Source organism: Liolophura sinensis, chromosome 7 (genome assembly GCF_032854445.1).
Source record: "Liolophura sinensis isolate JHLJ2023 chromosome 7, CUHK_Ljap_v2, whole genome shotgun sequence".
NCBI lineage: Eukaryota > Metazoa > Mollusca > Polyplacophora > Chitonida > Chitonidae > Liolophura > Liolophura sinensis.
Window position 1 is genome coordinate 6201754 of NC_088301.1, and position 25762 is coordinate 6227515.

At 39.9% G+C, this 25762-nt stretch overlaps 1 protein-coding gene across 1 annotated transcript; it reads right to left on the reverse strand.

Moving 5' to 3' along the window:
- Positions 1 to 1433: 1433 nt before the first annotated feature.
- On the reverse strand, positions 1434 to 12279 carry LOC135469654 (multiple epidermal growth factor-like domains protein 6). The gene is made up of 8 exons (XM_064748198.1): positions 12276 to 12279; positions 11851 to 12060; positions 11001 to 11150; positions 8957 to 9106; positions 8179 to 8325; positions 7419 to 7568; positions 5947 to 6049; positions 1434 to 1638 (listed from the first exon to the last, which is right to left on the reverse strand). The coding sequence occupies exons 1-8, from the start codon at positions 12277 to 12279 to the stop codon at positions 1434 to 1436; spliced, it is 1119 nt and encodes a 372-aa protein (XP_064604268.1).
- Between the last annotated feature and the right edge of the window lie 13483 nt (positions 12280 to 25762).

Sequence of the window (25762 nt, forward strand, 5' to 3'; positions counted from 1 at the left end):
TTTATCTCCTGAACATTGTATTCCAGATAGTTGAAGTACCAATAAACCATAAAAAGAGCTCAGGTATAGTTTTGTGATTTAAATTTCAGTTTTATTCTGACAATGTTGAGCCATTTAATATATTTTTTGTACTAGTATCATGTAAAATTACCAAAGCGTTTTCTTAAAAACTGTCTGTTGGTTTGCAAACGTCCAGTTCCTTCACATGGATCCAAATTGAAGGCATTTGTCCCCGAATTCTGCACTGACTGATTAATATGGACACACAGATATTATAATAGGTGTTACACCACATATTTCTTTACTGTTACTTCGCGTATGTTTAGTATTTAGACGAATTTGTGGGAGGTTTAAAAGTGTTACATACTGGTGTTAAACCCAGTTAACTAAGTTAAATATATAATTAAAAAGTAATAAAAGAAATTATGCAAGTTTTAGAGCCAAATAAAACATAAAACCACGAAAGAAATTATTATTTTGTTGCTTTATTTATTGATCATATTTTACACCACACACATACATACATATTGTATAATCTCTCCTCAGCTTGTACAGTGAGAATAATATCCAGGTGGTGGAATCGTCCCAACCCATGGTGGAATATTTTCTGACTTGCTCAAGTATGTCAAGAAATGTGAATTAACTATGAAGACAAAATGTTGCGATGGAGCATATTTTATGGCGATTCTGGTAAGATTTTTGGTTTCCGAGATATTTCGTAACACACGCCATGAGTAGGCCTATAATTCAATATAATCAGGAGAAGCCAGCTTGAGTTGGACTTACATCACAGTGATATCTTTGGTAGGGGCACCAGGATCTATGGTTCTGTGCTAGCACGCTCACCACTCGGCCATGGATTCCCCAATTTATAATTTTAACAAGAGTATATAGAAAACCTGTGTTGAAACTTTCCAATATATACAGTCAGCCTACATATCAGGAAACAAAAGAACATAATTAAACGACAGATCTGCCAAATGCAGGCCGCACATAACAATTTGCAGTTAGTATTTTGACCACTTTTGTGAAATTTTGACTGGATAGGCAAATTGAGAAGGGTTGAATCGAGTTCTGTCTATTAATTGGACAGATCTGTTTTATAAGTCCCAAGACATAAGTGTCATTTATTGCACAGTTAAAAGGATAACTTCCACGGTATACGGGATAACTGAAATGGGCAAAACAACCTCATTGTGTAAGACCTGGAACTCCAAGTGATACGCTGTTCTGTCTCCATATTGTTCTACATCCTTGAATAAAACTGTTAATATGTGTTAATCAGTTAAAAATATCCCATATTGTGACATGCCCAACGCTAACGACGGCTTACACAATAGGTCAACATTCTACATTCCCACATCAGTACACTAGGCTCTCCAAGTCATTCGCAGCTGTTTATCGTGGATTATCTTGATCACACGGCTCTACCATTAAACTCGACGGCTGTTCTGACGAATGGCTTCATAAGGGTGTTCTTCTACCGAATTCAGGTCCCATGCATCATACATCCGTTCTGGCTCGGGTATTTCATTTCCTTCTTCAACTTCCGACGGAGCGGATCTCTCCTGGGCGGCAGCACTGCTTGGTTCAGACTGCGTAGCGCCGCCTGTTTGTAGGTTTCGCTGAAACCTCCTCCTGAAAAATAAGCAATTAAAAAATAAGTGACTCAACGCTAGAGTAATATGAAATAGACAAAGCCTAGGTTGGCAAGCAGTGCATTACTTGGCTTGTAGTGAATTATAGACATTGTGTGCTAACAATACAATGTATTCATTGTTCTACAACATACTTTGATTACCTATGTATAACTATGTAACTATGTATGTATATGTAGAATTTACAGGAGCTTCATCTATTCATTAGTACCTCTTTCTTGCCTGATAAGATAGCCATTGGCCTTTCCCAAGACGCACTAGATATACACCCTTACCCTGCTAAGATATACTGGAGGTATACATACTTGAGGTACATCAGGGGTGTACCATTGAGGTATAACATATCTGATCTGATGTGTATGCAAGGTATACTAAAGGTGTATCTCCGGTTCTGACAATTATGCAAAGTAATACCTCTAGTACACCTAAAGTACACCTCAGTGCAGGTGTAACCTGGAACGAGTAGGTAAAAAACTGAATGTCTGAGGTGCATAGCTTCCATAGAGAACAGCTTTAAAACACTTAGACATTGGCTCAATAAATTATAGATCAAGTTGTAAGTTGTAACATTTAGTACTACTATTTATCTGTGCAGGTTAAAGTTTTTCATGTGCCCACACATGGTACAAATTCTGCACCAGGAAGAATCGGCCAGTGCATAATTGGGTTTGTTTTCCCACAGCCTGGACATGCACATTGTTAGGGGCAGTCATCTTGGAATAATCGAGGCAACAATATATTCATGCTTGCTCATTGGGCAATATTTGCCAAAAAATGTGAAATCGGTAAAAGGTGTGGCAAAGGCTTGTATTTTTTTAGTAAACAGTGTTGTTTTGCACATGCATAAACATTTGTAATTTTGTAGTCACCTTTTTGTTTAAAGTAAAATGTCTAAATCTCATTTCTTATTTTAAATCTGTCCAAGTCTCTAAGGTGTACCTGAGGTATATCATTCAATTTTTCGAAATTTCAAAGTTTCTGAGGTGAACCTGAGGTATATGTTCTTAGTGCTTATTTTTTTCAAACGTGCTGAGGTGTATCTGAGGTACATTATCTCATATTCAAAACGTGTTCGATCCTGAGTTATATCTGATGTATATACATGTGGCTGGGGTATACTTGGGGTACACCTCATCTATGCCTCACACTGAGGTGTAATCGTCGAGTTTATAAGTTGATCAGTCCTTCACAAAGTGAGATATGGTAACTAAGTTAAATATAAAGGGCTTTTTTACTCTTACTCCACCCATATCAAGAGTATCCTTGATATGCGTGAGTTTGTCACAAATGTTCAAATTTGTGCTTGACTATTTTTGTTCCAACACTTACACATTTTCAAATACTGTGTAATTATCTTGTAAGACAGTGTTATATCCCTCCAAGCCACTGACCCTATCGATAATTCTGGAAATTTCTGATAGTAATAATCATTCATAATTGAATATTTATCTCACTGTACACCAGTTTTGTCAATATGTTCAATGTTATGAACTATGGAATTTTCAAACATCACAAGCATGGTACCTTACATGAATATGTCAAGATCACTGTAGCTTTTAATTCACACTTATGAGAATGAAAAGAGATCTACTCATTGTTTTAGTTCAAGCTATTGTCTGAGAAATTTCTTAGGTATGTTTTAATTAAGATATTATGTGTACTCTCCATGCAATAGGGATTATTTTGAGTTCAGTATAAACAAAATATAGTTGACTATGAATTTACAGAAATATCACATACCATTAAAGTCAGTTGGATAGATACAGGCACATATGTGATGTGAAGACATGCGCACCACATTGAGGTCTTGAAGAAATGTTTAACCCTGTCTAACACTTATCGCCACTAAAGTACCTACTGAAAGCTGGGATTGAACCCTCACCTTGTGTATTGAAATACAAGACCAATCAGCCACGACCCCCTCTCTATATGAATAATAACATACATGTATACAAACATCTTGGTGATTATGAGTGGGAGGCTTTTCATCTGCAGAATCTGCAGCAGGCGAGGGCCAGTTCACGGTGAAACAAATCAGGTTAGAGGACTTCACTGGGTTATTTTATTTTGTAATAAATTCTGATTACGAAGAATGTGTTGGCTGTGTGTAGGCCTCTGGTTATGCTAGGAAACTAAGATCATACCTCAGTGACTTTCAATTTTATTATAAAATTCTCAACTTTTTAAATTTCTTTTTTGATCGCGAGGAAGTGTGTTTGATGGAATTTATTTATATGATGAGCGTTTAATGGTGGTATTCAAGGATATTCCACTTATACAATGAGAGCCAGAGTTATGAAGGGGCATAACCAGTAGGCCTACAACCTGATTTTTAACACACACATCTGTTCTTAATGATTTCCATAGTCAAAAATATTTCTTTTTTGATTTCCTAATTATAAAATTAGCTCATATGATGGAAAGGGAAATTACAGAATACAGTGCATAGTCAGTAAAATGAAAGTCACTGAAAGTATCACTTGCAAAGAATTATATGTGTGTGTGGGTCTGTTTGTGCGTGCGTGTGTGTGTGTGTGTGTGTGTGCGTGTGTGTGTGTGTGTGGGTGTGTGCGTGCGTGTGTGTGTGAGTGTGTGTGTGTGTGGGTTTGTGTGTGTGTGTGTGTGTGTGTGTGTGTGTGTGTGTGTACGCAAACGAAGCTGTAGAACCTTTTAGAAAGTTTAACGATATGGCTCACTGAGGAGCGGCCTGTATCAGGATGACTGAGGAGATTCCCGTTTAAGTGCTACGTGATTGGTTGGCTAACACCGAGTGGTCTCCCCAGTCCACCTATCCAAACTTCCGTCTTTAAATGGCAGAGCAACTGAGAGACTAAACAGCGAATTTGTAAAACTGATGGAGATTTTACTCCGCCGCTTTTGTGCAAGCAAGAATTAGCTTAGTGGCTGGAACTTTGTTGAAGGTGGGAATATTTTCGTGCAAAGCTTTGTATGTTCAAAGAGACAAATCTGTGTATGTACTCAACAACACCAGAAGGAAGCGGCCTTTCCCGATTTGAGCGTAAACTGGACTGTCAAATGTTCGAAAAGATGCTCGAATTGTGTACTGGTACGAGTATAATTTGGGTACATGGTGTTTTTGTAAGTAGACCTTTGCTAACGCGATACTCTCGGGGCTGGATGAAATAAAATTGCCGAGGGAGTTTCCCAGACTATAACATTCCAAAATGGATGTGTGACAGGGACGCCATATTCAGAAAGAGGTTCGATTTGAGACGGTCGATTCTGCCAGAACTTTTTAACGTTCTTGCACTGTACATAAGAGTAGATAACTCTGTCTATTTGTCTATTTTTTCCCCTTCCCTACCCCTGTGTTTACCTGTAGCACCCACTGCGTGCGTTAATACAAATTTACGACAACATCATAGTCAATATGCTAATCTAGTCGTTAGTAACTGAGTCGATATGAATAAAGGGTTATGTATGAAAATTAGCTAACAACAAGCAGGAGTTGGTCGAATACTTTCACCAAATGCGTAAACATACGTTGGATTTATTTCATTCCATTAAGGGATAGGCGTTTAAAGCAGTACAAAAGAACTATCTTTATTCATACAACATGTCTTTTTCTGATTGGAGAAAACCGCACCGCCCGAAGAAAAATATATCGACCTTGGGCAAAAAACTGGTGATATTTTCCCGAATATAACTTACAGATTTCACCTACAGAGTGAGCGCAATTTATTTGTGATATTGTTGAAAGGCAAGTAGTATCCATCGAACTTCTAACGGCTCTCACAGGGGTGTTGACGGTTGGTCGATTCAAAGAGATCTCAAGGCATCAGGAAGTGGTATTATTTAAATGTTGCAAATTTCCGGGGAGTCTTGGGTTGAAGTAACACAATCTGGCTGAACGATTCAAAGAGAGGCATCTGGACCGAGGGGCCTCTACCCCACTATCACACTCTAGATTAATACCTATGTGGTAGTAATGTGAAACAATAATGATTTTTTCCCTGTTTTTCGCCGTACTCCGTACTCAAGAATATTTCACCTTTACGACGGACGACAGCATTAAGCTTGGAGGGAAACATGGGGGAAATGCATGACCATCCGTAGTCGAACAACAATGAAAAAGAAATTAACAGAATATAAAGGTTAAATGTGTTTAAGGGCCGAAGAAGAAATCGAACAACAATGAAAAAGAAATTAACAAACGTGCAGAATATAAAGGTAAAATGTGTTTAACTGTGCAACTCTCAGATGACTATATAAACACAATCATAGTTCCAAACCGACTGGACATACAGTAAAACATTATCAGACTTACATCAATATAACAATGACAATGACTCCGATGACCAAGACAACGATGATTCCCACTGCACTGCCGGCAATGACTCCCGTGTAATTCGGAGGGTTTACGGGCAATTCTGAAAATATAAGACCGATTAAGTCTCTAATAAGCAAGATTTAGATGGTAATGATATTGGTCTATTGTGGCAGGGTTTTCACTTGCCTGAGTTAAATTCATTATCGGTGATCAATCTGTTGAATTGGTTTTCATGAGCCCGTAAGTGTAATTCCGTTCCGTTGATGTATAATGATGGCTTGACGATACTGTAAATCAATATACTGGCAATGATCTACCTTACCGTATGTCTCAACAGACAATGGGAGTGAAAACTAACAAGACAATTTTCTGACAATAAGAAAACGACACTTGGAGGTAGAATGCTTCCCTATTACCTTCAAGCATGGACAAAATTGCTGTGTGCTGCTGAAGTGCCTAACACAGTGGCCGCCGATTCTTTCCGCGTAACAATTCCGAAAGGCGCAATGTATAACCGATCACATATCTTTCAGCTTGGATAGAAGTTGTGAGCCACACCCTCGCCAAGCGTTTGAGTGACAAGGTTAAATTAATTTTTGTGATCGGTAGAAATTATTGTTATTGTACTCAGTTGAACTCTTGATATATTAACGGCCAATCTGTGCTACAACGACGTCTTGCCAGGACTGAATTAATTTGCTATTATTTAAACCTTTACATGAACAGTTAGAATGAAACACTAAATGATTTATTTGATTAGTGTTTTACGCCGTACTCAAGAATATTTTACCTACACGACGGCGGCCAGCATTGTGTTGGTAGGAAACCGAGCAGAGCCCGGGGGAACACACGAGAGTTCGCAGATTGCTGGAAGACTTTTCACGTACGACCGGAGAGGAAGCCAGCATGAGCTAGATTTGAACTCACGGTGACCGCATTGGTGAGATACTCCCGGGTCAGTACGATGCGCTAGCGCGAAACACTAAATGAGGTATGTTGACAATATCACTGCTTATGTGTGACCATTTGTCAAATATCAAACTGTCATTGTTTTTTTTTATTTTTTTGATTGATGTTTTACGCCGTACTCAAGAATATTTCACTTATACGACGGCGGCCAGCATTATAGAGGGTGGAAACAGGGCAGAACCCGGGGGAAATCCACGACCATCCGCAGGCTGCTGGCAGACCTTAACTGTCATAGTAAGTCTTCTATTATATTGATTTTTTTTTTTTTTGATTTTTTTGATTGATGTTTTACGCCGTACTCAAGAATATTTCACTTATACAACGGCGGCCAGCATTATGGTGGGTGGAAACCGGGCACAGCCCGGGGGAAACCCACGACCATCCGCAGGTTGCTGGCAGACCTTAACTGTCATTGTAAGTCTTCTATTATATTTAAGGTAAAGTATTTATAGAAGAAAACCAGAGAGGAAAACACTTTCCACATGCAGCACTTGAAATACCTGATTTGCACCAGAGCTCGTAATATCCTTCTGCACATCGTGGTTCTCGGTCGGGACAGTGCCCGGATGTGGTGTTACACACAGCGTTTCCTTCAGCACAGAAGCCACAGGTTTCTTTACAACCCGGACCATAAGTGCCCAGCGTACATTCTGCAGCAGAATTTACACAACTTTTATTCGAAGCGTCGAATATGCAGACTTGTCTGAAATATTCAATATTTCTTATCATATAAATAATAGTCAGTTCATCCAAAACATTTAAGGAGACAATTTTTTAAATCATTTGTACGGTTTAAACATATTTTAACGGACCGGTCAAACACCAACTGTTCGGCAGTACAGGCAGGAGTGAAATACGACTACTATGTATATAGTCAGGATAACTACTACGCCTACTCCGCCAAAGTAGGAAGGTTAAGGCCTCTGTGTCAGAGTGGTTAGTGTGTTAGCATAGGCCAATGGCCCAGAAGCCTCCCACCAGTGCGGTCGCTGTGAGTTCAAGTCAAGAGGCCAAAAGAATATATAAAGAGATTAAATAAAAAATGCACATTTTTAAAGCAAAATCGGCTTTTGGCAATAAAACATGTGTTTATCTGTTTTGGCGGTGAAGGGGGTGGGGGAGGGCGGTGGGGAGAGATGGGGCTGGTAGACGGAGACAGGGATATTAATGGCAAAAGCAACAGAAGCGAGGACTCTTTTGTCTTTCGTCGTCATTGTCAGCTATTCGTCTATAGGAATGACATCACCGCGCTGATCTCACCTGTATCGCAATTTACACCAGTGTATCCCGGCATGCACTTGGGTGTTCCCTCTGGGCAGTTCCCGGATTTAGCGTCACAAACAGATCGTCCTTCGGCACAGTTCCCACATCTCTGCAAACAGTCCGGACCGTAATTTCCCTTGCAAGCTAAACAAACGAGATTTATGACCAATTCACTTCGTTGTTATACTGCACTATACTTAAACCAGAGGTCGGTTAGCGCGCTAGCGCAGCGCAATGACCCAGGGGTCTCTCACCAATGCGGTCGCTGTGAGTTCAAGTCCAGCTCATGCTGGATTTCTCTCCACCCGTACGTGGGAAGGTCTGCTGCAACCTGCGGATGGTTGTGGGTTTCCCTGGGCTCTGCCCGGTTTCCTCCCACCATAACGCTGGTCGCCGTCGTATTAGTGAAATATTCTTGAGTATGGCGTAAAACACCAATCAAATAAAGAGATAAATTAAACCAGGGCATGGCCGTTTGTATACGGCATAAATAAAGGTGTATTGTTACCTAGGAATTGGACAATGGTAAAAGAACCTTCACTGTAATTCTGTCTAAAACTGCGTCTGTTCGCTCAGAATATTTACTCAACTCACACCTTTAAAACATCACTGAATCATTCCAAAAGAACATTGCTTGACAGTTCAGTTGTCTATCTGTTTATTAAATCTACGACTTTTGAGAGAAAGCCTAAGATGCCATTTACTCGCGTCATACTCTGTGATAGATACCAAGAGCGTCAGTGCCTTAGGTATGCGTCTATCACAGATAAAGTACCTGTATCACACTTCGGATCAGAATATCCCGACATGCATCTGGGCTTTGTTTCGGCACACGTTCCGGATACAGAATCACAAGATAATTGGTCATCTGCACAATGTCCACATTTCATAGCACAATCAGGTCCGTAGTTCCCTAAGGTGCAGACTGATAACACAAAATCACAGATGAGTGTGATTATTCAACATTGTTTGAAGTCTGGTAATTTATGGCACATAGGCGTATGAAGGCTGACAGATTTAGGAAAGGGGGAACGTACAGATGTAGAGAGTAAGCCAACGCCTTCACCACGTACATGTAACTGGCGAAGATCCTGACTAATCTGTGACTTTGTTGCTTTAGAGTCGATGGAAAAATATTTTAATATTAAAATCCATATCTTGAAAAGATATTTGGGATATTTGTATAATAGACTTGCGGCGATACAAAATGGAAATATATTCAACAACACGACTTCATGTCCCTTAAAGTGAAAGACAACACCTTACTAATGTTTATATTCACTAAAAGATTACCATTCAAAATATCTTAAACCGGCATTAAAATCATTTTTAGATTTTTGTCAAACCCAGCAACAGTTTGGTGAAACTTCGTCTTGACACAGATTCAGCATGTCTCCATTACCGAGAGAAAGGTGACGTCACGTTTACTCTAGCTCTCTAACGTTGAAGGTATTTTCCGTATGATAGTCTAAGCAGTAGCCTAAGGCATATGAAGGCTCAAGACATAAATATACTTTTCTCAGAAAAATGGACATAGTGGAAGAATATTTTCTACCACTGCTTGAACTGTTGATACAGAAGACCTGCTATTAGGAACTCCAGAGTCCTTCTTTAAATAGCCTAGCTGCAGATGCACGCGAGGGGTAGACCTATTCCTGGTTCAGATTGTAGTCTCTGGAGGGGTTGTGCTGATGATTTTGTCCCCTGCTAAATGTTTACAAAATTACAATAGGGGTTTTGTACACCCGTGTTTTATGCTTACTTCTGAAAGAAATGGAACTAAATCTACGTACTGAAGCTGATCTAGGCACAAGGCTGTCGCTGGATTTTATGCTTCAGCTTGTATCGGTGGCTTCTAAGATGAAATCAGTGCTGACATAGTCACCGTGAACGTCAGAAAAAGCACCAAGCCTTGAACACGGCGTTTCAATAAATCTACCGTATTTTATAAAGAAAACAGCAAAAAACTTTCCTTATAATGCGAGAAAGACGAATGAGCAAAATTTAAATTCTTCACTTGCAACAGATTCAAAAAAAACTTATCTCATAAGATTTAGCCAAATAAGGTTAAATGTTTTTCGGTGATATGCCGTCTTCTCATTCCCACAAACCTTCGGCATCGCTAATGAATTTTGCACTGACTCTGATATTTGTTATTTCAAAAACGCAAAAATAAATGACAAAAATGTATTGGGGGAGATGAATGTCGTTTGGGCCGCAACGGTATGCGTGTCTGACATAATTTAATTGTTATACCGTCGTTTAACATTAAACGGCTTGTAAATCAACTGATTTTACGTCTGTGGTGATTCGTAAAAGACAGATTCCTGCGCTACAACATTCGGTGAAATCCCACTTCGATATTCAGCTTTGAATATCAAACCAGGAAACAGGAACTGCGAGCTAGGTGCACATCTGAATGTCGAACCGGGAACTGGGAACTGGGAGCTGACATGTCGAAATTACCAGCACAACCCCCGGTGGCTACGGCAGCGTGGCTGGAAAACTCTGTAAATGATACAGTACGCCTACTGCATCAACGGTTCAAGCAGTGGAAGAAATACTCTTCCAGTGTGTCCATTTTCCGATAAAACTATGTTTATTTCTTACATCACTTACATTACTTACATTGCCATAGTCCACAACTTTCATCTACCATAGGCTACTTTTTAGACTATTATGCGGAAAATGGCCTCGACGTTAGCGATCTACAGTAAAAGCGCTGAAACTTATAATTTATCAACTACAGTCCTTTGTAGATTTCCGATAGGTACATGGTTGGACATGGTGAAACTTCAACAATCTAACAAACAACACACCTTCATCACATTTCTCAGGGCGGTATCCCGGCATGCACTTTGGTGTTCTCTGTGGACAGAGCCCGGATGTTGTGTCACAGACAGACGCTCCCTCAGCACAGTTCCCACATCTCTTCCCACAGTCTGGTCCGTATGTCCCGGGTGTGCACACTAATAAATACACCCACAACATCAAAAAAGGACGCGGATTAAGGGGCACAATATAATGCCACATATTCACATACAAACAACGGAAAAGTAAATAAACATAGTATGCATCTTTAAACTAACATGTAATTTTACTTTATTCCACACTTTACTACCTTTCTACGCATTTACTTTGACAGTGTCATTGAAGGAAAGACAACTGAAGGATTTTGTCCATGTATTATTACAGAGATCAGTTTATCGAACAGGGTAGTCGTAGGACAAAAACTGGTCATGATAAGTAAAACGCAAGGAGCCATATCCAGATCGCGCCATGCCTGAGCTGGCGTCTTTTGGGGGCAGTAAAACATTTTGTCAGAATCTCCACTTTTCTGGACCGTTTATTGTCTTGAGTGTTGAGCCAAACCTGTTTGATTTGCTCAGAATCAACATTAAATCTAGAGCAAAGGCGACTAAATAGTTACTTCTACAGTTGTCAAAAATATGGAATTAAATATCGCTTACTCGTTTGTTTTGTGATTATTATTGACATTGGCCTACTTTCATGAAGGAATATTTACAGACATACATGTAGTGTTCTTTTTCGTTTTCTGTTACACATTTATCTCCGAAACAATATCGAATTAAAGTAAGAAAAATTTAATGAACTGCAAAATCAGTTGCATTTTTCAGTAATAAAATTCTGGCCAATCAGACAGCATACCGAATATCTGCACTTCACAAAGGGTAAGCGTCTGGGAATTGTTGATCATAATCTTCACGGTGTCTCCTAATATCGGACTACTGGCGTTACAAGATCCATTAATAACGTTCCCTGGACCGTAATAACCCGTGGTGGTGTCCTGGTAACACACTGTGTAATTCCTAGAGGAGTTTCCCACGGACAGGGTAAAACCATTAAGACGGTTACCGCCTGTAATACAAGCCAACAGTTTTCTATATCAACGAATTACCTTCAGACATTTAACCGGAAGCAACAAGCACCAGGACAACTTTTGTTAATGCGCACAGTAATGTTAATTATCAACCCAGGGAATACTGTACCACCGATAAAAAGAAAACTTTACCACTGATGATAGAAAATCTTGTGTGAGACACGAAAGTAATCATGTTCCTCAGATCACAAACACATCGTTACGTCCAGTACATTAAAGAATTCCTTTGTCATAGATTAAAGGATCCCTGCACTAAAATTTAAAGTAACCCTGTAAATCAGACCAAAGAAATCACAAAAGACAACCTCGTTCACAAATAAAATCACGACCATTAGTAAATGTGGCTAGTTTATACTAATGGTTATTGCGAAGTGTTTTGTACATTATTGAGTGGTATTGCATGAGTCACAAGCTGGACCAATACAATACCACTCCATGATTTACAAAACAGGTCACAATGACTTATTTATTATATAGCTGAACTTGTCTATGGATTTTCACTTCGTGTAAAAATAACGCTTTATATGCTTTGGTGTTCGCTTTACTATTTTGCTTAATTTGGGAATAAACAAATAATACTTGTTCCAGTGCGTTGTGTGGGTATACGGTATACATTTCGTCAAAATGCTCAATAGTTCCACAAGTCCGGAGTGCGAGGGCAAATATTGATCTTCGATCATAATTGAGCCGACAAAATCCAGCTTTGGACAGTATTTGAAGGCCTGCAATGTCCCCTCTTTTTCAACACAGATAAACGATGTTCAGAACACGTAGGGTACATGTATAGCACTTTGCGCTATATATCATCAGCTTTACAGCTATGGCCGTTTTGTGACCTCCCAGTACATGCTATAATTTGATGGGGGGGGGGGGGGGGGCACTCAAAGATTTTTAGCACACATAAAGAACATGAATAGCACTATTCATCTGGCGATCTTCAGCTTTACAACTTTAACAGTTTTCTGTCAAGTCATTTGCAAAAATGGCAGAAAATGCGACTTTTCGCAATTCGATCGCAATTTGCGACAAAAGTATGCATCGTAGCAAAGAAATAAGATTAGATTCGTGATCAGGACGTCAAACTAGGTCGGATAGCTGGCTGTCAACATTTCTACTTTCATCTTAGTCATAAACGTATTTATAATGCATTGTATAACATGGGGACGTCAAAGTGTCAAATATAATAAATCAGCCTTTGAACAATTTTTCAAGTACTTCAACTCCCACATTTAATAAGCCATTTGAAAGATTTTCTGCACACACACAAAAATGGGGGGAAATTGTAACTTTTCGCAATTTGATCACAATTTGCGACAAAAATGTGCACTATTGGAATAAAATAAGACCAGATTCGTCATCAGGACGTTAAATTACGTCAGGTAGCACATTTAAAATACTCGAAAAAGATTTGAGATGACGTCAAGTTCGTCTCCGGTTTTTTCCTGACATATTGGATTCTGCCTCTGTCAAAATAATTCACAGGCAACAGTTGTTCCATGTAGAAAATTTCAGGTCAATCGGATGTTAAGTTCAGAAGAAAATGCTTCCCAAATCTTTTAGTAGCAACCCAACATGGCGGCTGGGTCACGTGACCTGGGACACCTAAACTTTTATTCGTATAAAAGACAGTCCCCATTCCTACTATCTAGTTAAATTTCACGCATTTCTGCCATACTAATTTAGACGCAGAAGTTTTTCAATTTTAAAACTTAAAAAAAAATAATCATTTTGGTTTTGGTATGTACTACTTCCAGTTTGCTGACGTAACTTCCGGTTATGTCAAATTTCTCTGCATGCCTTGGGATGATGTTAGATCTTAAGACTGCGACTCCAGCTTCATTGGTTTTGAAAATATTCACATTTTCAATTTTGATGAAGTCACTTCCGGTTTCCCAAAATTAGTATATCTGGACTCAGCGTCCAAAACTGCAGCAGGCAGGACTACTTGTACGACATCAGCTGGAAAAGTGTAGAAGTTATTAGCAAAAAAACGAATTTTTCGGTCGCAAGGCATATTCACCCAATAGCGAGCTTCTACGTTTTTTAAAGGTTTTAAACAAAATCCAATATTGCCGCCAAGTCACTTGACCATATCGGCCCAAAAGATTCGATACAGAACTTCTAGGTATGCAGATAAACATACTAAAATTCCATAAACTCTGGTCTAACCGATTTCGCTAGAAAGGCGTCACAGTTTTACCGAGAATAATAAAAATAAAGACAAATAATCCTAACAGATACAAAAAGGATTTTAAGCCTGAATGGCTTGAACCCCTAATAATCCATGACATAAGCGATCGTCAAGGTTCATAGCGTGACGTACACTGTTGGAGTGTGTACGCACAATCAGCGATCCAACTGATGTGTGTTGGATTGTATTTAGAGTGAGTGAGTGAGTGCTTGGTGTTTAACGTCGTACTTAACAATTTTTCAGTCATACGACGACAAAGGAATCCTTAGAGTGCTTGTGCCTCCTTGTTGCAGGACGGATTTCCACCACTCTTTTAGGTGTCTTTATCAGCACGTTGCTTCACTGAGACGTCTTACCGAAGGCAAGTAAGCCGCCCCGCCCGAGCCATTATACTGATACAGGTCAACCAGTCGTTGCACTATCCCCTTCATGCTGAACGCCATGCGAGAAAGTTACAACTTCCTCCTCTAAGGTCTTAGGTGTGACTCGACCCAGATTGGATTGTATTTAGAAACCAACGGCTTAGCATTATCAATATCAAATTAATATTGTGTTGAATCAGTATCATCCTGGTCAACCCATGCTTTCTGTTAAAGATACCCATTTTAATTTAAAACTTGCTAATTAATGTTCAATCTAAAAAAAATATTTGTGAAAATTGTACGCCGAGATTATTATGAGATAACTACCAGATAATTTAAAATCACCTGAAATCTATATGATCAAATCTTTATTTCCAGAATCAAATAATGGATAATATTATTAACATAAAAAAGGAATTTACTGTATATCATTAGTGCCATATTACTAGTTTTTGCCCACTGGTAATTTTGTTACAGATTTCAGTCACAAACAGAAGGACAACCAAAATGGAAAAAAACGATGACGATATAATGACCTATAATGGTTTTCGCAGCAGAGATATTTATAACATCAGGAAAGGGTTTATAATCGGTAGGGTAACGTTTACTTTAGTAGGATTTACACTTCAGTGCCAATAATAATGACTAATCTTTATTTTATTTGAGAAAACATCAACATTTGTAATCACCATAACAAAAACATAAATGTTTTTGAATAATCAGATTTTAAAGGGTATCCATTTTTGGACAAATATTCACATTTAAAATTATTATAATATTACTTACTGTCATAAAGGCTGACTTTTAAAAGACCATAAGTCTGTTTATTTGTAACATTTCGCCAACGCTGGGTCTTTACAGATTTTGGTTGTGGTAAAGATATAAGTAAACGTACATGGTCCGCCGTCACAGTTTCCTTTTCTGTTATAGATCCTGAAGCTGTAGATGTTGTACTGTGTGTCCAGTGTCACCGTCCAGTACGCGGATTGTACGCCCTCTTGTGTGTGAGTACATGTAGGTGGTGTCCTGAACACTTGTTCTGTCCCACCGTCCACCGCGAGTTCAGATGTGTATTGGTTATAGTTCGATGATTGTGTGGTGTTTCTCTTCAAAGCCACATTCTCTGTTAAGCAAAATAATGAAACAATGACACACAAGTATAAGACAGAACAGTTTCTTAGCATTGTAACGTTTGTTACACTTGCATACAAGAATTACTTTTATACAATAACGTGCTGATAAAGACACCTACACATTTGAACATGACAGTGAGTCCGTGTGCCTCCATTTTATAATATCATAAAAACCAATTGACAACATGTGTCCTAAGCGAAATAATGTTTTGTATATTAAGACTTTTAAACTCCTCCGTCCAAATCATAGTTTTTGCGGAGAGTGCTCAGGGTCATAATTCCACTATAGCTATCAACCATGGCTGATCACGCAACGCTTATTTCGCTTCGCGTAGCAGCCTACTGGTCTTTGTCAGTTAAAGCAAACACACGGTGATGCTTACCTCTGGAGCAGATGGGACCATCCCAACCAAGACTACAGCTTCCAGAACATTCACCTGTCTCTTGGTCACACCCACTCTGACAATTCTTGCACAGCTGCCCTAAAACTGAAATTAAAGCTGTTTATCTATAAACATGCACATCCAAAAATTAAATGATAGGTCTACAGTGAAACGTTGTGACAGCTATAGTTCTACAGCATACCCTGTTGTGTAAAGACGTATTGTAGGGAGATCAACAGCACGGCAAATGACCCAGGAGTCTCCTTGAGTTGAAGTCCAGATCATGCTGTCTTCCTCTCTAGCCGCACGTGAGACGGTCTTCCCGCAACCTGCGGGTTGTCGTGGGTTTTTTCCCGGGCCCTGCCCGGTTCCTCCCACCATAATTCTGACCGCCACTGTATAAGTGAAATATTCTTGAGTACGGCGTAAAACACCCATCAAATTAAATAAATAATTTTATGCAGAAAATGCTGACTAAACCAAGATAGGTAAAGCGAGCACGATTATGTATATGACATACACATACGATTTTAGGGTAACCAAATGGGTACCTGTTATACATTCAAGGTAACCATATGGGCACCTGTTATACATTCAGAGTAATCATATGGGCACCTATTATACATTCAGGGTAATCATGTGGGTACCTGTTATACATTCAGGGTGACCATATGGGCACTACAGAGTGTTCACATGTATATAGTTACCCAGTACACATAGGTACAACCCAGTAGTTCTATACGGAAAAGCTCCCCCGGGCTCTGCCCGGTTTCCACCCACCATAATGCTGGCCGCCGTCGTATGAGTGAAATATTCTTGAGTACGGCGTAAAACACCAATCAAATAAATAAATAAATAAATAAATAAATAACTATACGGAAAAGCCATTTTGCTGTCAGTATTATAAAAGGCATCAGATTTGCATGCCGAGGAAGCTGCCTTAACATGGAAGTTTCTGTCGCGTACACCATGTCTTGAATTATCGAGATACACTGTATTTTACTTGAGATATTTGATCTCCAATGCAAGGAAAGAAGTGCTGTCTAGTGTACTCCCTAATCGATAAAGCAAATAACTACTTATGCCATCGTTCAAGTTTGAACTTTTATTTTCACCTCTACACATAACCTATGTCGTTTCGCTGCGACCATCAGACCTTAAACCAATATCATATCATTATACATATACTTCAATACTTTACATCACTTACAACGCCTTGTACTTATCACCACCATGTACAGCAGGTGACTAACGAATGTTACACACATCGTCTTCGTGCAATATTTATTTACTTATTTCATTGGAGTTTTACGCCGTACTCAAGAGTATTCACTTATAAGACGGCGACTGCATTATGGTGGCAGGAAATTGGACTGAGCCCAGGAGATACCGAAGACACGAACAGGTTACTGACAGGCAATCCTTAGTAGGGCCAGAGCGGAAGCCAGCACGAGCTGGTCATGATTTCACAGCGATGGTAAGAGGGGTCAATGCATCCACTAGCGCGGCAACGGAGGCCTCTACTTCATGCAATAGGTGTATAACTAAGTAATATACAGGTAAATACCACTTTGCGCATGACTTACCAAATGTTATGTATATCATCACGAGAAACACTCTGCTGATCTGTGGCTTATGGTTCCCCATGTCTACCAGGAATCTTCGCAAACCGCCTTTAGATTACAAAAAAGTTCTCCACTTCTATCCGGAGGGGATTTCACACCGTGGAGTAGTTCTCACAAAGCATAAAATGCTTCTAAAAGTTACATCTTTACACATTCAAGTCCTGCTCATGTGTAGTTTAGGAAAATGCCATCAAAAGTTGTAGATTCAATATCTAGCAAACCCAGCCCATTTGAAAACTAACGTGTACACTGAGATATATACCTAAAGAAATATATGCTGAGAATATCTATACGTAGAGAAGCTCACAGAAAGCATGGCCCAGTCTCTTTGTGTTCAGTGTTATATTTACCTATGTTGCACAAACGCTTTTCAGACACTAAATGTATAGGGTCCTCAACTGGCAAAATAGTAGGCCTAAGTTTATGTAAAAAAAGATAGCTTCTTTCGACCTACATGTGTTGTGTGTTCTTGTATACATCGCCCATGCTCTACAGTAGCTGACCTGCTTAAATTGTAGGGAGTGAACAGATTCGTGTCACCGAGCAGGAAGTCACGTTACCATTACGGTGACAGTACATTGCGTTTTGTTGTATACAGCTGAATAAGTGATATTAACTGTTACGCATATATCCAGGGTAGCCTGAGCTAATTATTGTATGAATTAAGACTGACACAGAGCTGCATAATGACTACGTTTCTTTACTTCCGAATGCCGGTACCCAACTGACTGAGCACATGGCCCCCATAATACATAGCGCGTAACTTTCGGGTAATATCGGCAAAACTCGGGACACGACATCCCTCTTCATCTTTGAAATGAATGTAACACAATTCTACTTAAATGTTAAATGTCTCTGAATTAACGAAATGTCAAGCATTGTTCTGTTCCAAATCCGATGTGGAATACATGTATAAAGTTCGGTGGAGTGAACACAATGTACGAATAGTGAGCTCACAGCAAAAGTGCAATAAACACAATGGCATCAAATGTTGATTTCAGGAATGAAATAAAGGGTTCTTAGCATGCTTGCTGCAATATAGTTACAAAATGTCTGTATGGTTTACTGTCACTCAGTGTGCTGTATTATTGTCACGATCGGGGAGTTAACACAAACAGTCACTCAGTATCTCATATAGTCCTTGAGATATGTCGGTTCGTGTATAACACGCACGGGTCTATGTGGTTTTGGTGAGTTATCAGCTTGCTTTGCTGACTCAGCAAGTTTACCAGGAAATTCGGGTTCCAAGTCCTCCTCCTGCAGCATGGGATGATGGAATGGTTGAGGCACAATTTTCCTGAAGAATGAACTGTTCCTGGTGATTTTATGTCCATTACGACCCGCGGGGATCATGTTACCTTTGGTAGATATCACACGGTACGGTTTCGGATTGGACAGGGGTTTTGCTTTCCATTGTCCAGTAGAGTACTTAACTAGCACACTGTCGCCCACGTCCAAGTCACTAGGGCGAGCATTGTTTCGCGTGTCGGCGTACTGTTTCATTTTGCGCTTGGCTTCAAAGTCTCTCTTTTTTGCTATGGCCTCTGTTTTCTGACGCTGTTTTGGATACGACATCTGGGGTAGAGATGAGTGAGGTTCACGGCCAAATAATAGACGGAATGGAGTAAACCCAGTAGATGGATGCGGTGTAGCAGGGTACTGCAAAGTGACCTTATTCAGCTGTTGTTTCCAGTTTTTCTGTTCAATATGTGCTACTCTGATGGCTTTCATGAGCGGCTTGTTGAAACACTCTGCTTGGGAGTTTGCTCTTGGCTATAAAGGTCACTTTCCTATGACGAATTCGACGTGCTTAGCATACTGAGCGAACTCATGGGAATTGAACGGACTGCCATTGTCAAGTTTAAGCACTTGTGGAATTCCAAACTGTGATAGCACTTTGTCCAGTACAGGTATCACTGTATTTGCAGACGTAGATTTCATAATTTCTACCACTGGATTCCTGGAAAATTCATCGGTTATTACGAATAGATATTCACCTGTTGGAAGAGGTCCACAAAAATCTGCACTGAGTTTCTGCCACGGTTGTTTTGACATTGTAGACATACTGAGAGGTTCCATTTGTCGAGTATTGGGGTATGTTGTTGCCTGGCACGCAATGCAGCTTTCCACTTTGTTATTAATGTTGGGAAACCAGACCTTTGATCTGATGAAGGCCTTGGTTCGGTTAATTCCTTCATGTGCTAATGCGACTGCTGTATCTCACAATATGGAAGGAATCACAATCAACGTGCCACGTAACAGAATATTGTCGCGATGACAGGTAAGCTCGTCACGGACGTTTCTGAAAGATTGTAATTCGTCCTTGTTAATGTCCTGATCAGTCAGCGATTTAATTCCATGCCATCTACCGGTACGGACGAGTTCCATGACTTTCTGTAGCGTTTTGTCCGCAGCTGTGGCTCCTTGATATCGTCAATGTTCATGGCCACGAAAATTACGTACTGATCTGCCAGTTTCTGTTCTCGGGGTGCTAATTTACGTCTTCTTACGGGAGAGTGGCGAGACATATAGTCTACAGGATTCTCACATCCGGGACGGTACGTGATGGTGAACTTGTACGGCTGTAAGCGTAGTCCCCATCGTTCGATGCGCAGTGGAGGTTTCGGCTTTTGCCAAATTTTCTCCAGAGGTTTGTGATCTGTCACTATCGTGAAGTGAGGCGCAACGTTTACATACATATCAAAATGTTCAGAAGCCCAAACAACTCCAAGGGCCTCACGTTCTGTTTGACCGTAACGAGATTCAACGTCGGTAAGCGAATGCGACGATCCTTTGATCCTGAACTAACATTCCACCAAGTCCGACGGGACTGGCATCTACGACAATTTCTGTGTCCTACGGATTCAAATAAGCTATAACTGTATCATTAGTAAGTCTCTGCTTCAATGTCTGAAATGCTGTCTCTTATTCGTCCGACCAAGTCCAGTTAACATGTGTTTTCGTCAAGCGACGCAAAGGTTCTGTAAGCGTAGCGTGATCACTAATAAATTGAGCACAAAAGTTTATCATGTCCAAGAAGCTCATGGTTTCTGAAACGCTAGTAGGGCGTGATGCTTTCTGAATGGGTCCCACTTTTTTGGGATCTGGCGAAACTCCATCGCCACTGAATATCAGACCAAATAATTCCAACTGGTCTTTGTTGAATTCACATTTATCACGATTAAGTGTTACGCCTTTGTCACTCAAACGTTTGAGCATTGCGTCTAGAACTACGTTGTTTTTTCTTGATGCTTGGTGTACTCAATTATGTCATCAATGAGGTTCTTAGGACCTGGAATGTCCTGAACTAAGCTGCGTATGGTTTCCTGGAAAATCTCGGACGCTGACGAAATACCAAAGTTCAGTCTCTTGTACCTAAAGAGCCCAAGGTGTGTGCTGAATGTAGTGATGTATCTCGAGTCAGGGTGTAACTCAAGTTGGTGATAAGCAGAACGTAAGTCAGTTTTACTGAACACTTTGGCTACGTTGAGGTCCGTTATAATTTCGTCAATCGTCGGCATTTGATGACGCTCCCTAATGATTGCTTTATTTGCTTCACGCATATCCACGCATATTCTAATCGAACCAGGGTCCTTTTTCGGCGGCGTTACGATAGGCGAGACCCAGAGTGTGGTTACACCTTCTACTTTCTCAATTATGTCCTCAGCAAGTAATGTCTCAATTTCTGTCTCAACTTTCTTTCTTAAGTGGAATGGCATTTGGCGGTGTTTCTGAGAAGTGGGTTTAACTGTTTCGTCATTGTGTAGCTTTACGACTGTTTCCTTCAATTTACCGATCCCTGTAAACAGCTCTGGGGATTTGTCTTGTAGCGCCGTAATTTTGTATGTAACTTTCACAAGTTCTAAGTCCTGTGCAGCCTGAAAACCCAGAAGGGATCCGCTATTTCCCTTGAGAACACAAAATCTGTGAGTCTGTAATTTCCGCTTTGATTCCACTAGCATGTGGCACTGTCCTAGAACACAGAGGGATTTACTGCCTCTGTACGGATACAATGTTTCGTCAAGAATGTTCACAGGTGCACCAGTGTCAATGAGAATAAAAGTTGCAACATTGTTGATTTTCACTGACGTCTTTGGGGATTTTGCTTTGCCTGAATTACTGTTGTCTTTGTCTGAAGTCATGTTCTGTTTCCCCTCTTTATCTAGTTTGTAGCAATACTGATCACTGTCGCTCGAACATGTGGAATGACACGAGCTGTTTTCTGCGTCTAGCTCTAGTTGTAGTGCACATGCACCCTGATCTTGTGTTAAATTGTTCACAGTCTGCTTCTTCTTCAGGTTTAAACAAACAGACTTGAAGTGATCTGGTTTTTTGCAGTAGTTGCAGACTTTGCCTTTGGCAGGACAATCGCCCCTATGTGGATAATCTCCCCCACAAAACATGCAAATGTTTTTATCACGAAATTGGTGCGGCTTACTAGGACGTGTGTCTGGGCTGTAATTTCTGTTACTCTGACGGTGTGTTTGTCTATGTCTATAATTGTGTTTATGCCTAGATGAGCAATGTTTCTGAACCACATTTACACGGTCTCTTTCCATAGATGAGGCTTGAACATCAGCTATCTCTAACTTGCGGCCTTATTCTAGAATGTCACTTAATGTTTTGTTGGGTTCACGCAGTGCACGTCTGCGAAGTCTGTTTGACAAACAATGTTGAATAATTTGCGATGAAAGTTCCTTATCAACATCAGCAAATTCACAGTTTTTAGCTGTCTGAGTTCTGTTACAAATTCATCTAAAGACTGACCTTCCTTCTGTTTGCAGCTCCTGAATTTGTAGATTTCCATCTGAGTGTTTGCCTGAGGTTGAAAGTAATCAGTCAACACCTTCACTGCATCTGCATATGAATCTGTGGTATCCCTTTCTCTGCCTGGTATATATCATACACGGTGTCACCAATGTAATGTAAAAGAAGAGCTCGACGGCGTTTGGCATCATCCTCACCGTTAATGTTGATCGCCACGAACAGATTCTCCAAGCGATCCAACTATTTAGTCCAGCGAGGGCCTGCGTTAGTGTCAGAATCAAATGTAGGAGACACGGGTAGCTGTTCCATGATAGCGCGTAGTGTCCAAACTGGGTGTTTTCAAAAGTTCAGTGTTGTTGCTGTTACCGCAAATGTCCGTTTCACGAAGGTCTGTTTCACTAAGTCAGATGTCTGTTAATCAAATTTACACACACAACAAAGTCAGTTTCCGCACAGCAAAACATCCTCAGCATCATTCCGATCCCATCCTCGTCGCCAATGTTATGTATATATCCAGGGTAGCCTGAGCGAATTACTGGATGGATTAGGACTGACACAGAGCTGCATAATGACTACGTTCCTTCACTTCCGAATGCCGGTCCTCAACTGACTGAGCACATGGATCCCCTAATACATAGCGCGTACGTTTCGGGTAATATCGGCAACACTCGGGACACGACATTAACATAACTTATTTCTTCTAACATTATTCTGCTAAAGCCTTGGTCTCCAAAACCATTCATTTGAATGTAAATGACATGGAATTAAATTCCTCAGTTAAACGAAAATTACTGAATAAATGAATAAAAAAATAAATAAAATAAAATAAAATAAAGTTATGTTTATAAGGGAATTAAATGACATGTCTAATCAGTTATATCAAATCGAGCTTCATGTAGTCTACAGACCTGTAAAGATAGTTAAAGGACAAAACAGCACCTGGCTAAAACATATTTCAATCGAAAGCAGGACACTCATGCTTTCTAAAAGTATCACACTTTATTATTTTAATGAGATTTCACCGAATAATATGTAGACCAAAATGGCAAATTCCATAAATGGCTTGTGTGAGTCAAGGCAGCCATCTTTAGAATTTTATCGAATCAAACACGTTGCTATCAGATAGCGCGGCCTAGGCTGTGACGTAGCCTTTACCCATTTGATCCATAAACTGACATATGATAACACAGAACTACTTCATAACACATCATTTTGAGATCGTTTACAACGATTGTGGTTACGTGTGACCGTAGGGCCATTTCACCAAATGTTGTGGGAAAGGTCTCTATCATTTACAAATCACCACAGACGTAAATTCACGTGTCGCAGATTAAGAACCATAGCTGCCATGCAGAGTAATAAAACGGGCGAGGGGCTAATCACCCACTTCTGTGATCTTGCCGCTAACTCAGCCCGTGCGAAAGTAAACGAAAGTAACCGACGGACGAAACTTCACGCCATCTACCGCAATGTATATGAGGCTTCCAACCTAAAAACTGGAAGCCTATTGTTCTTGCAAAGATCATTTTTTTTATCCTCTAAAGACTGCTTTTTGGATCATCGTAAAGACTGACAGATTTGTCGGAAGAATCACAGTGTCACGTTAAATGCTTACAAGTTACATTGTACTCTTGTTTGAGTTTCTTGTTTTACACCGTACCAGTACTCAAGAATATTTCACTAAGTTATTTTAAAGATATTACTCTAAGACACAAAACAGTGAATTGCAAATCCGGGTAAAAACTTGTATTTTAGCTGGCCACGACGTCATCCCGTTAATACATGTACATAGCATGGCCTTTGTCTTAAGGCAAATTCAAAGAAAAATGCGTTGCTGCAAGACCTTCCCACATACGACTGGTGAGGATGCCAAGGCTGGGATAGTAGCTCCTCTGCTTCATCCCCACCCTCTACTTCCCCAATTTTTTAACGTTCCGCCGCTTCTACTCTACATCTTACTTGTTGTAAAATATAAACCTTATATAAATATGTCCATTTTGAAAGCGTATTATTACTTGTAATTATATAATCACGATACTAACCCATATTCTCGTCTTTCCCAGCATGTCAGTCTTCCAAATTGCTTAAGATAGTCAGAAAAAAGGATATGCCTACATTTTGAAGTCCGTTTTTGCGGTTTATCTGTTTTTGTGGTATTTTTAATTAATTCCTTCCCAAAATGTGGAAGATTTCATCCCTACATACATAAGCATACTGGTAGGGTGAACGTGCAGGGTGACTCTAAGGGGGGGAAAGGGAGCGCTGGCTGCTCAGATAGCCGGAGACATGTCCTGATGGTATTATTTAAGAAGCAGGAATAAACTTAATATGTTTGTCCTTATTTATGATTAGGCACTATTACACGATTCGGCGAAATGCACGATTAGGCGTTCGACTAATGAGCACATTTCATCCAATATCCAAGCTGTACTTGTCTATGTTTTTGTTGCATTTATAATTAATTCCTTTCCAAAACGAAAACGGTTCATCCCTACCCTCAAAGGCACACCAGACCTGTCCATCGCGTTAATGTGTGCAGGGGAGACAATTTGTCGACTATAGTGGTAATGATAGGTTTACATATCCAAGCTGTTCTTGCCTATTGTAGTGCATTATAAATACGTTTCTTTGAAGCTCTCGTGTTTGGAGGTGTTTTGTGTAGTTGCTCCACATCTGATCAGACCTTGAGCACATAAAGAATTTGCTAGCAAACATTTCCGTCCCGTCAGATGTTAAATGTTGTGCTGAACTGAGAGCTACCACCGTGTAAGTTCATTAACATTTTTGTGTACTCGACTTACAGTGCAAAATAGCCAAGGAAGTTATATGACATGGGCGGTCGAGGATATGAAGTGACATTTTACAACAACAACACCATCAAATCGTAACTGTATTGTTATTCATTGATAAGGTGTTGTGAGCTTGTTTTAGTGTTCAGCATAAATGATAAGTAATCATAATTGTAAATTTAAGTTCCTTTTGAACAGACCAGTATAGCAATGTATGTGTTAGAGATTTATTTTATACATAATATGAGTCACGTCAAGGTAAATCATTCAGGGGAGACAACTTTTGTAAGTTCATGTTATGTTATTTCAGTTTTATCTCCCTTTAGGTATGTTATTTCATTTGTTACAGCCATTTACCATATACATGACATCAAACCACATCCTGTGCAACCATTACGGCTCATGGCGAGATGTACCTTCGGTACATGAG